This window comes from Rattus norvegicus, chromosome 4 (assembly GCF_021556685.1).
Source record: "Rattus norvegicus strain SHRSP/BbbUtx chromosome 4, alternate assembly SHRSP_T2T, whole genome shotgun sequence".
In the NCBI taxonomy this organism is placed as follows: Eukaryota; Metazoa; Chordata; class Mammalia; order Rodentia; family Muridae; genus Rattus; species Rattus norvegicus.
The window spans coordinates 75,880,378-75,894,209 of record NC_141537.1 but is presented as its reverse complement, the minus strand read 5'-3'; the positions used below and the strand labels follow the sequence as shown (position 1 = coordinate 75,894,209).

The 13,832-nt window shown below is 36.1% G+C and overlaps 1 protein-coding gene across 1 annotated transcript in view; it reads right to left on the bottom strand.

Annotated features, from left to right (window-relative positions):
* Cntnap2 (contactin associated protein 2) overlaps positions 1-13,832 on the bottom strand; it is a 2,247,664-nt gene that overhangs the window by 1,261,024 nt on the left and 972,808 nt on the right. The window contains 1 exon segment of the mRNA NM_001427648.1: positions 11,803-12,067. Coding sequence (NP_001414577.1) covers positions 11,803-12,067 — 265 coding nt within the window.

Genomic DNA, 13,832 nt, shown 5'->3' with positions numbered 1-13,832 from the left:
ACCCTTGCACACCTGATTCTCTTATTTATTTTCAGGGTCTACCATAGCCAGTGATTTCCAGATCCCGAACAAGAGAATAAATCTTTTAGCCATGAACGTGTGTGTGTGTGTGTGTGTGTGTGTGTGTGTGTGTGTGTGTGTGTGTGAGAGAGAGAGAGAGAGAGAGAGAGAGAGAGAGAGAGAGAGAGAGAGAGACTGTGAAAGGTATAGATCTAATGTTAGGGTCTTATTTCATGTTATACTCCTGAGAATATTTGGTGGCAAGTATGTACACATATTTATTTTATTTATTAAATAGTGTAGCCAACATAGATCTTGGCCTTAATGTCTTGGTGAGCAAGAGGAACCACAAACAAATTGGTCATGGTTCTGTATGTCTTATGTCATAATTCAGGACCTCATCAGACCCACAGCTAGCAATCATTTCTCTCTAGAACCCAGGCCATTATTTTCACAAAGACTTTGGTCCCTATAATTTTAGAATACCAATGGATTATCAAGTCACATTTTACAACTCGGCACTTGTTTGTTATAATAGTGAGTCATCAGGAACTAAGCTACATAGAAGAAATGGCAGAAGTGGAGGCTTAGAAGTGGACAGACAAAAAATGTGTTTTTAAAGCTTTAGGAGACGAGACTAGCCAAATAGCTCACACAGTGGAATGGATTGAGCAAGTGAAAATATGAGCAAATAAAAATTTTAGAAGGATCAGTTTGAGACCAGAGTTCAGGATTTACTGAAGAATGCAGAGACTTGGGGAATCAGGGAAGACTGCTGCAGGGTAGCATGGTAGGATAGAAAGAGTCATTTTAGAATCTTGTGCAGGAAGAGAAGAAGAGCAGCAGATAAAAGGAAACACGGATACTATGCAAGTGTAAATCAACATAAAGAAAATGAAGATGAAGGCGCCGATTGCCTTCTTTCTATGGACTTTCTCAGATCAGTGCCGATGAGTGGGACTAGGGGTAGAGGAGTCTGTGGTTTACAACAGAACAATGAAAAATAAGTATTCAAGAGCTAAAGTGCATGGCAAACTATTCCCTGAGGTTTAGAGATAAGCATGATAACAAAAATGTAGACTTTGAAATGTGATCAGGGGTTTCCAAGATGCTATAAAGAGGAAGGACTTTTCTGAAAGATAATGAAAAGATGCAAGAACATATCACACAGAACAGGAGAAGCCAGGCTCCAGGTAGAGAGATGGCCTAGCAGCTCACAATGCTTGCTGCTCTTGTCAGTAGTTCAAGTTGGTTTTCCTGTATCCATGTCCAATGACTTATAACCACTTTACCCAGAGCTCCTAGGAACCCAATATTCTCTTTTGGCCTTCATTGGTACCCTCACTTGTGCATGCACATAGAGGAAACACACACACTACTATTGCTGCTGCTGCTGCTGCTGCTGCTATTACTACTGCTGCTGCTGCTACTGCTGCTGCTGCTGCTGATGATGATAGAAGAACCACAACAATAATATAGGGACTAAGAAGACCACTCTGGTTAAACTCAGATTGCACATATTGTAAAACAGGTTGCAAAAATTAAATTTCCCCTTTTAATGATGAGGACTTATAAAAAAGTATTTTCCTTGAATTCAGAACATATAGATTGGAGTCATGTAAAAGCAGAATTTGAATGATCAAGTGGGATTGTTTCAGAGTTTTCTGTGAGAATCCCAGTGAGACATAATGAGGTCATCCCTGATGATGTATGCTGCATTCAACAGAGGTATCAGCTGACATAGACCATAATACCCAATCCTGGGTGAGTGTCCGCCAGTAGGTTGAGTAGGGATGAGAGTCAGGATTACACAGTAATGAGAAATGATGACTTTAGATATATATTCTCTGAAACTTCTATAGACTCTGTAATAGCTGGAGAGACTAGGTAGGTGACTTAGCTCATTGCCAAATTCATCCTTGGTAAGTTGATGTTCATTCTGGACTTTCTCCTGTACCATCATGGAGAGACTTAAATGACTTAATGTTGTTTGCACATTGTCTTTATTTACACTGTATGGAACAGAAGAACTCAGTCAGTACTAGCCAGAGTCCATGCTCACAACTACATTGCTACAATACATAAGCCAATGAATGAGGAACCAGTCATACTTTTAGTAATTAATCTGGCCTTGCTTATCCTTTCAAGAAATGAACTTCTGAATAAGGGAATGAGATGATAGATAGGTGAGGCAATTCAGAACACTGTTGGTAATTGTTAAATCATTACGGATGCCATGCAGAGATGGAGGGCAAAAATTAGATTTTTTCTCACAGCTTTGAACTTGAGTAATTAGAGGAATGATTTTACAATTGATATCAGTAAGTTACAAAGATTTCTCAATAGTACCTGACCTAAAGGTTATTGGAGCTTTAAGCTGGATAATTAATATAAAGCACAGTGATAGGCAAAGTATAATCGTTCAAGAAATGTATCCATTAGCATAGACTTCATCATTGTCTTCATGATGGCAGACACATCTACATAGACTAAGAGGCTAATTTCCTCAAACATTTCACAGCCTCAGAAAAGAGATGATTCAGCAGGATAAACTCAACGGAGGAGTCAGCTGAGAGCAAAGAGTAGACTTTCAAGACAACCTTCCATTTTACCCTGGTAGTTCACTGAGTGAGCTGGGCATCTTTTAATACTTTAGGCTACAAAATATTTAAAGCTCTATAGATACAATATCACTGATTCTGGAATGTGGGATACTGTGACATCCATGCTTAATTAAGTCTAAGAGCTTGAGCAATTGAGTGCACTTTTCTACTTTTCCATTTCTAGCCTACTACCCCCTGATAAACTACACGTCATGAATGCACCACTTTATGTATGCCAATACATCTTAGGAGTTTGATGACAGAGGACAGAGGAAAGGAAAGTATTTCCTGGATCAACACCAAAACGACTGACAAAAGCATTTCAGAATTTGAGATTTTACAAATTTATGCTAAAAAAAGGTTTTCAGTTTTCATGGTCAGTAGGATTTTGCTATCTAGGCTTGCATCTGTAGTATGGAGGTTTCAGACCTAATGGCAAAAAAAAAAATTGGAGAGGGAGAAATATACACAGGGGGCTCAGAGGTGCTCAGTGCTCCAGTATCCAGGTAAGGGAGCTTCAGAAGGGTCTTTATCTAAGGTAACAAGATCAGGCCTCTACACTTGGGTACTTCATTTAATATGCAGTTTCTGAATGGATCCTAGAGAGACTCAGAGTATCAAAAACTAGCCCTGAAGAGCTTATATTAATAGAAAAAGTAGACGTAAAATGCAGGTTATCAGCATCTTTCAGGAAAATGTCAGATGCTAATAAGTGCTATAGCAATGATATGAGATGAATTTTAATTGTAGAAATTGGATCATGAGGAGTGAGTGGGAAAAAATAGCATCTGGAGAGGAGACAGAAAACTCAGAAACAATGCAGAGGTTTAGCCACTGGGAAAGGGCTCCATGTTTTGACTGGAAATGCTTTGAAAGAAAGATACAGAAATCACAAGACTCGTGAAATTGAACCACAGTTCAAGGTAAAGCCAGATAGATATTCATTTCCTGGCATTGTGCTCAAAGTAGCTACATTCTAAGCCAGATTATGTGGCTCTTCACCTCCAAATTTTTCCCCTAAGTTATTTTTTTTACAAAGAAAGAAAGGAGAGTAGGAAACTTTATATGGCTTAGTAAGTATCATTGTAGGCATCCAGATCATTCTGCCAAAGGTTTTCATCAATCTATGGGTTACCCCGGAATTTCACCAGATCAGTTAGAAATTCTTAACCCAACCAGGCCCATTTCTATAAGAGAATGTCATGCAGCAATAAATTAGTAATCAGTCCCCATGCTTTACCCAAAGGTAAGGGATCAGAGATGCTTGTGTCACATGTTCAGAGTTTCCTGGTTAGCTCAGTGTCCCTGCAGCCATTCCTTACTTGAGGTTAATGAGGAGTCTGGAGCATGAGGAAAGGGAAGTCTCTGTCCAAAGTCTCTGATATGTTCCTCCAGACTACGAAAACTCAGTAACTCCAGATGGCTCTATGACTGACTACTATTATTTGGTAACAATCTCTAAGTTACTCAAGGCAAACATATCTAAATTGTCTTTCTTTTGTGAAAATCTATATTGCTTGAGGACATAATTGCTAATCTCACTTGGAAATAAAAGTTCAGTTTTTATACTTTAAAAGATTTTTATTGGGAGTGTAATAGATTGCATTTTGATCATATTCACTCACCTCTCTAAAGTTCTAGACCCACTCCTCATTCCGTACCATCCTGACTTTTTGTCCACATTGAGTCCAATGAGTGCTGTCTATATACTCTTGTATGTGTGGCCATTCAATGAAGCACGGTGCTTGATAGGTGTATCAAGTCACACTTCCTTAAAAAAACTCTCCCTCTTCCTATGACATCAATAACTAATAGTTTCTAAGATGGCCAACACAAAGTTCTACAACTGGCCAAGAAGAAAAAGAGACTTTGGAGAGGACTGTGTGGCCCTACTTGGGAACATCCATATCATACCATTCTCTCTTCTCAGGGGTCAGGCATCATTGTAGAAAAGAGGGTGAAAAGACTGTAAGCATCATAGGAGGGATGATTGCAACAAAGCAATGATTTCCAGATAGAACAGGGCAGTTCAATCCATAAGCTCACAGCTGTTTTAACAGCATAGACAGGACCTGTACAAACTCAAACCAGGAAAAAAAATCACAACTCATAGTCTTTAGGGAACGTACAGATAGAACTGGTTCAGGCAAATTTAATTTAATTTTGATGTCTTCTCCAATTCTTATTTTTCTTGTTTTCATTTGATCTTCAGTTATATACCTATATGTGCATAACTTCCAAGTTTCTAGACTATGGTTATTACTGTTATTCATTTGCTTTTATCCTCCTAGTTTTACTGACGATATAGAATTTTTCCACTTTCTTAGCTATTTTCAAACTAAACTGACTTTTTATATCATGACCTGGTTAAAACAAGCATTCCCCACCCCATTTTACCCATTGGAGTTTATTTATATCTTTTTTTATATCTTTATTCTCTTTTCAATTATAACACTTATCATAATTCAATTGTGTTTTATTTACCACTTCTGAAGAAAGAAAAATAATTACCTTCCAAATCCTATGGAAAGTAGAATGGGTATGACAACCTAGGAGTGATTATAAATTGAACAATCTCTTTTGCTTTGTAAAGATTAAGTCGATGGTAAATATCACACAACTACCCCAGTCTTTCCTTCCATTTCTTCATCTTGGGGTATAACTGCATCTACTGTGAAAAGCATGCCATCGTGCAATGAAGTATAATTAAGAGCAGATTTCTCCTCAGCGAGCATGATGACAGCACAGTGTTGCTGTAGGTGATTAAAGCTACTCAAAAGCCAGGGGCAGCAGCGGAGGCAGCAGTGTGAGGTTCTTGCTACCCGTCCCAGTGTTCTGGGTTCCCAAATGAAAGACACATAACCTTAGATTTAATATGCCTTAACCAGATCAATGGCTGGGCCACCCTCAAACATCCACGTGGCTAACACCTCCGTCCAATATTCCTGACTTATTACTTACTAAAATCTATACTCCATCCTTGTTGCCCTAGACTCTGTGGGGGTAGGGGACCTGGAGGTGCTCTTCCCCATCTCTTACATGATTGCTATGCTCTCTCTTCTGTGCCTCTCAAGCCTGTTAAATCCTTTCCAGTCATAGCTATTCTCTCTTCCCTCTGAGGATCCCCTGGCCCAGGACACTGCCTAGCCATTGGATACTGGCAACTTTATTTACCAATCAGAAGCAACTAGGGGCAGGGACCTTTAGTGTCTGACATATGGATTCTTATGCAATTTTGGGAACCCAAATAACATAATGTAAGTGTTAGACCAAATCCATAACACACAGGAACAGTGGGAGTCTAGACATAATAGAAAGTCAGTTGGATGAAACTAGCCAGAAGCTAGAGACCATGTGCTAAACTATTTTTACTTGGTACCATGTGGCTTTCATACAAACTCTATTTGTGAATTGGGCAGATAAAAATCAGCAGCCTGTATTATAGATATTTCCAAAGTCATCTGCATTCATATCTATAGATCTTCATAAACATCCATGCTGGTTATTCCAGTACAGTGCTCCATGCATAGACCTTTAGCTGGATCTCTGTATGTAGCTCATGCTGCTCTCAACCTTGTGATGCTTCTGGCTGACATCAGACGCATGTGCCGCTATGTTTAACTTTTAAAACCATTGAGTAAGTATTATTTAAAGTTGAACTATGGAACCAAGTATGAGTTACTAATTTGATATTCACTTTGATATAAAGCAATCTCATGTAACTCATTTGAAATATATGAAATACTTATTACTTCTACATTTAAAATTTATTAAAACTTTTAAAATTTCAATTAAAATTATTTCACATTTCTCCTTCTTCCCTCCAACTCTCCCCATTCCCCCTTAAATTCATGGCCTCTTTTCCTTTATATGTCACAAACACATAAACCTAAAAACATATTCTGCTAAATTCTTTGTGTTTCTTAAGTCTATGTGATTTTAGGACTGACATCTTAGTGTTAGATAACCCACTTAGGAGCTCATCCTTGAGAAAGACTAATTATCACTCTGTATTGTTTTTATGTTATTTAGTTTGTGTCTGCATACATCCACACATATGCACATACATGCCATGACATAGGCATGGGTCAGAGGACAAATTGTAAGATCCAATTCATTTGCTCCACCTTGTAGGTCCTAAGGTCTTGAGGACCTACACCAGGTGCTTCGCTTTATGAGACATCTCACTGGCTCTATTATTTTGATTTTTTAGGTGATAAGGTTTTTTTAGGGAATAATGAAGTATAAAATCATAGAACTGAAAATCTATTGACAGTAAAAAATTAAACAGAGAAACTCTATTTCAGGAGACATCTGAACATTGGGAACTAAACACTAGTTTATAAAGAAATGCTAATAGGTTGGCCAAATTTTAAAATGCTCACAAAAGAAATTAAGAGAAGAATGTTTTGCTGCTTGATTGTGCCATGATTGGTCCCCAGCAAATGCATCTGCTCAGATTGAACTGGGAGCTTGTCAGCACTCCCAAGCCACTCCTAGGCACACACTAAATGAATAAACCATCTATTCTGTGTACAACATACCCAGATAGAACTCAAAGGTTTCCAAAGAAATTTTACTAAGAAAGGCAAATAACTGAAACACCTCCACAAAAGATGTTCTCTAGAGATAGAAACACAAACAAAAGTGATACTTGCAGAATTCAGATTTATGAAGCAGTTCAGATTTTGAACTATCATTCTAAAATTGAAGCAAAATCTACATAAATAAAACTAGAAACTTTGCATAGTGGGATCTAAAGCAAATAGCTAGTTTAGAGCAGAAAATATGGAGAACAATTTTTCTAACTTTCTTTACTCTTGCATAGAAATTGACTTAAAATTTGCTAATAGATTAAGAGAAGTAATTAACAGAAATCACCTTTATTATATATATGTATGTATATACATATATATTTGTGAAATACTAGTTTATGATTTTGTGAGTATAGGATGCCATAGCTTATTATTCTGAGAATTGTTTATATTTGATCTCATAATAATGAGATATGCTGAAATAAAAAATATTTCCAATGGTCATTAAGCCTAAAAGACTTTTTATTGATAGTTTATTTATTTCTATTTTATTTTTGCTATCTATCTAATGTTGTAGTACCACGCTCAGAAGATACAGCTAACTTTCCAAAATGAAAAATGGAGTAAACAACTGCAGGCATCTTCAAGCTTTGAAACGTTCCAACCTTTCTAATTAAGTGACAGACGTGTAGGTCTGTGTTGGCCAAAGTGTACTTAAGGGATCAACTCATTGTAGTGGGTTGTGATCATGTCAATTATTTTAATGGAAAAAATTAAAAATGAAATATCAATAATAATCATAGTACATTAAAAATGTCAAAATTAATTTCATTTCGTGAAGTTTTGCATCAGTACATACTGTGTGTGTCACAAGACACTTCCTTCCTATGCTTTGACCAAATTATTTGAAATACACTAATCATTGTGTCCACCTAACCTAGACTTATGAATATGTAAGACAAAATTAAAAAATTCATCATAGAGAACAGATGTTGCCCCATAGGCCAATTTTTACAAATTATCCCCCTTCCCATCATTTTCTACTATAGTACAAATATGTATCCATACATCAATGGAAAATATGATTAGTTTTAAAAATATACTGCATAAATTTTCTAAAATCAGCTTTGTAACTTAGAAAATATTTCCATTGAAAGAGAACTCAATCTGCAAATTTGAGGTCACTTAGGTTCCTTAAATTTACATTTTGAGTGTTTTGACAAGGCTACCAGGAATGCAGAAGAGTCATCATGCCTTGGAGGAAAAGGTGCAAGGAAAACGTAAGCCATATATCATCTTAGCTGTAAGATTTGCTTTAAATCAATACTCAAGACTGTGTTTTAAAAGAAAGAACAAAGGGAATTTGAGTTAACAGATCTCCTTCACCATGAACACAGAATATATTAATGAATATCAGAAAGAGGTTACAAGTATTTAAAGACTATATCTAAGAAACTTTAAATTGACCTTTCAGTGTCTGTATGTATTCCAGAAAATGCTACTGGTTGATATTTTTCTCTTATAGATTTTTTTTGTGTTTAAAAAATGTTTTCAAAAAGGTATTTTGAAAACAAAGCACAATGGTTATTGTTAGATTCTCATGGTAGTAAGAGTAGTGATAGTGAGATACATGTTTTTTTTTTTTTTATTAAACCAAGCAAAAAAATTTTTGGCTCCCTTCTCAGTGTCATTGCAAATAATCAGTGCTTTGTATACTTAATTGAATTTGATAAGATGTTGATGAAATTCTGTCTTATGAAATAAGATTCAACATTTTAAGTTTTAACATTATTTTCTTTTAGATTTTGAATGCGTTTATGTGTGCATATGTGTTACTGTGTGTGAGTTTCTATGTGGAAGTTCACATTCATATATATGCACGTGGAGGCCAAAGTCAGTGCCATGTGTCTTCATCGATTTTTCTCCATCTAATATTTTGAGAAAAAAATGTCCCTACATTAGGACTTTGTCAATTTGGCCATAATATTTGGCCAGCAAGTCCCAGGAAACATCTTGTTTTGTCTCCACAGAAATGTCAATAAAGTCACAGCCACCATTAAACCTGGATGTTTTATGTGTATTTGGTATCTACACTCAGTTGTTCTTATTTTCATGTTAGTCACTTTTCCAGGTGAGACATTATCTGGATGAAATGTATGTTTGATGGACATCTTTCTGTTACTGACACTGATATTTGAACATATATGTAATCATAACATTACTTTCATTTTAAATATATATATTTACATATATACATATATGAAAAATTCCATGGAACTAAGAGTAAGACTAAAATATTCAAATTCTGAATTTTTCTATCAGTTTTCTTTAAATTAGACATTCCCCTTTGCTAAATTGATAAATATCCTAAAGTTCATTTTCATATCTTTAAGACAATCTATTAAGGTCAATTAGCTGATTTCACAAAAATATTAATTGTTGATTTATGGATGAATATTTTCACACTCTTTTCGTTTCATTCTTTTGTTTAATCTTCACTTTTTAAACACTCTTTAAGTTAGATAAGAACCTCTCAGAGACCTAAGATAGTTTGAATCAAATGAATGAGTTTAATAATCACTGTGTTAAAATATTATTATTTCAGTGACAACAATTTGGTTACATGGAAACACATTAGCAAGTTGGTTTGCTTAAATAATGCCAGGAGGGAGGACTACATGCTAACACTTTTATGTGTTTAGCTATTAGAAAAGAGCCTTTAATCCTGACAGTAGATTGCTTTTCAACTGTATAAATCATTTATGTATATTTGTTTTATCTTATTCTGGGTCTCCTGATATTTCCTGTTTACTCTGAACCTCCCCAGCTGAGCTTACCAGAGAAGAAAATGATAAAATTTGGTTGATTTATCATTTCAAGTGACTTGCAGGAAAAATTAGAAAATAATAATGTAAAATCAGAATACAGGCAGGAGTGCCCTGCCATTTTAATATTCCACATGCCACCCTTCAGAACAGTGATCAGCAGTTCTTTGTGGAAGAGGTGAAGGCCATGGAGCTAGTCCTAACAGATGAACAGAGCCGGTTGTATGAGGAGACAGGGCCCCTTCACTGGAACATCTGATTAACAGCTACTGTAGCAAGTTAATGCTGAAGTTATGGGACATCTCTTCCAAATTGTGTTATAGAAGCTCAAGATAGGAACAGACTATGTATGGCCTCAGCCCTGAAGGAGTTTGAAGCCTAAAACAGGGATAAAGCAATGATAGGAACCAAGTAATTATGTGTTAGAAAGGGTGTCAGGTGTCCACACTATGCTTACAGAATGACCGTATCCTATTCCAAAATGCAGAGGAAATGGCACACCTGGTTTATTTGTCACAATCTCCTCCCTTGTCATTGGCACATCTGTACTAAGTGCTCTGTAAATGCTACTTTCCTCTCTCCCATATATTTCAGAATTGCTACTGGCAAAATAAACATCACTGTTTTCGCTGCTCCCTGAATGAAAGTTGGTCAGCTGCTTTTTGCTTTGGTTGCCATCCCAGGGCATAGCATGAAATTGGTAGCTAAGCTAAATACTTCCGTTCCTGTTGATTTTGGTTGGTATTTTGTTTATCCCATCAACAGGTAACTAATGTTCCTTCCTGTCTCAAGGAAGAGAGAAACTTGTTTAAAAAGTGACGTTTATCACTAGTCCACCTTGCACCTAGTTTTCTCTTGGCTCATAGTATCTCACTTTGCAGTGTCACCTTTCCCAACACTCTAGTCATCTAAGAATAGGTCAAGACTCTTAAGTCTAAACTAAGAGTATATCCTAAGCTGTGGCTTATGATATCATGAGAACACCTACTTAAAACAGTGCTCAATGAAGCCAAGCCTGCCTTTCCTCGATTAATATAGACACTTTGCTATTCTGTTTTGTATTTACGTCTTGCCAATTTTTTCTAACATATGGCATACATGTATCTAGGAGTAACACTTTAGAGCTTTTATTGAGGCAATTAACCTATTCTTTAAACAGATTATTATACTTTAACTAATAGTAAGAGCTACTTGAATCCCCATGAGATCAAACGATACCAAACACTGTCATGTCACTACTAGTAATACTTGATTTTTTTATATAAAATAAGCATGCCAAGGAAAATCAATTTCTCTACTAAATATTATCATGAAATGTGGTTCTCAAACTTTCTAAGATGTGTCCTTTAATGCAGTTCCTCATGTTGTGTTGACATTTACAAAACTGTAGTTCATAACGTTAATCTGCTGCTATGAATCACCAAGTAAAGATCTGGTATGAAGAATACCTGATTTGTGAGCCCTAATGGGGTCACAATCAACAGGTTCAGAGTTTCTGGTCTAGAAGAATTAGAATATTCATGTGGTATAATTCAAGGTCAACCAACTTTCCTCTTTCTTCACACCTTGTGATTTCATTACTTCTCTGTTTCTCATAAACAGAATATAGTTTAATGAAGAAAAGGTTGTAAAATTTCAAATGGAAGTATAACCATGAGCCTATAATGCCAGCTTAAGAAAGAAAAGAGAGAGAGAGGGAGAGAGAGAGAGAGAGAGAGAGAGAGAGAGAGAGAGAGAGAGAGAGAGAGAGAGAGAGAGAGAGAGCACGCTAGCCATCACCTTCAGCTTTAGGACCATTGATAGCAACTTCAGAAGCAAATCCAAGCGGATGACACTAACCTGAGGAGATGTCGATTTGGCTTGTCTTGGTCTGTGTAGTGTTTATGTGGACTCCCACTTTGCTCTCCACAAGGTCAATTTCCACATTGCCTAAGTTATCTGCAAAGTGACTGAACAGCAAGAGACCACTGGGGTTCCAGGTCCTAAACTGGAAACTGACTGAGAACAGGTCCTGATTAAGCCTTCCAGGCACCTCCAGATAGCTTGTAGCATTGAAGAAGACCGGTACTGTATAGGGCTCCACACAAGCAAAGCTCAGATTCCCCTGAAAGTAAACAAACATCTATGTGAGGCTATTGACAAAGACCCCATTCTACAAATCTCAGCAGTGTTTGAACCTGTACTAGACTTAAGGGATAGCACCTCAGTCTGATTTAGTGCATGCATGGATCCTCTTGGAACTTCTTGGAGTGTTAGACCCAGTAAATGCAACAGTTAGACTTCTAGTTCACAGTGTAGCAAGCAATACCCATGAAAAGCCTGACAGTTTACCTGCCTGCTGTGATGGGAAGAACACATTTGGCTTTCTTTCATCTTTCTAAGGAATTGTCTTCTTTTATATGTTTAGGAATTTGGGGATAGTATTATCTCTATCTCTCTATGATGTACATATATATTTATATATACACATATAATATGCAATGTATATTGTGTATATGCAATGTATATTGTGTATATGCAATATATATACATATATATATATATATAATCCCCAAAGCCCAACTATTTCATTATTGCCCATTAACTATTAAATCTGAAATAAATTGTCTTCTTGAGGTAATATTTAAATTCACTTTGTTCTGTAATTTTGCAGTTTATTTTTTAAAAACATTTTGCCTTTCCATAGATAAGAACTGCCTGTGCAGAGCAACTGAGGTGTTATAATTGAGCACGTGCCTGTAGTCTAGGGCTGTAGGGTTGTGTCCCAGACAATTACAGAGCAGTTCTGATTAAGAGTGCTGATGGTGGTGTTAGTGCAATAGGAGGGTTTGATTTTAAGAAGACAGGAAGTCTGTAGGAGCTGAGTGAATTTCACTGAAATAGCAGCTACTAATATCTTTTGAGTAAATTTCTTACAAAATGTTCACTTTGAAGGGATGTTTACAAAATGTTCTATTTCACGATTTTTACTAGTGTTTTTAATATATGTATAGATTTTATTACAGAAACTATTCTGTAGTTGCCCACAAATAATTTGTTAAAAAAAGAATACATAGATAATATATATATATATGCATATTGCTATTCAGTCTTCTCTAGTTTCAAAATTCATTGCGGTTATAGTTGCCTTGGTAATGAGCTTTTACGGTTGGTACACTGTAGTTTGAACACCAAATGGATACATTTCAAAATTAACACTGAGTTAGGTATAGCTAGAACTAATATTTTGCCTATTAAAAATGCAAATCATAGAAATGATATTATTTCAAGTTTTTTCTGAAAAAAATTCTGAGAACAGTGAAAAGACCCTCATTCCATTTTATTTAGTGCTTAAAAAGCTTAAAAGTATGTGTGTGTGTGTGTGTGTGTGTGTGTGTGTGTGTGTGTACAGTGTGTGTGTTAGTGGAAGTGAATAGAATGTGGAATATATGTTTGTGTATTTGTATGTGATCACAGACTGTGGCATATATGCTCATAGTATGTAGTCCATGTATATAATATATTAAGTGTTTGTGGTTGTATGTATATTAATTGCTCTGTTAGTGCCTGTATATATATATATGTATATATATACATATATATATATATAATGTGCTTGTCTCTAAGTATTATTGTATGTGACATATGTGTGTATTTGTACATGTGTATAGTGCACAGTGGATATGTGTTTGTGTGTGTGTGTGTTACATTGTATACATTTGGTCAGTATTTATGTATTTTTGTAGCGTATGTGTAGTGGTGGTTTGAATATTTTCACACTGATAGTGTGACTGTTTGAAAGGGTTATGGTAGGTAGGTATGGCCTTATTGGAGGGAGGAGTTGTGTTACTGAGGTTAGCTTAGATGTTTCAAAAAGACATATCAGGCTC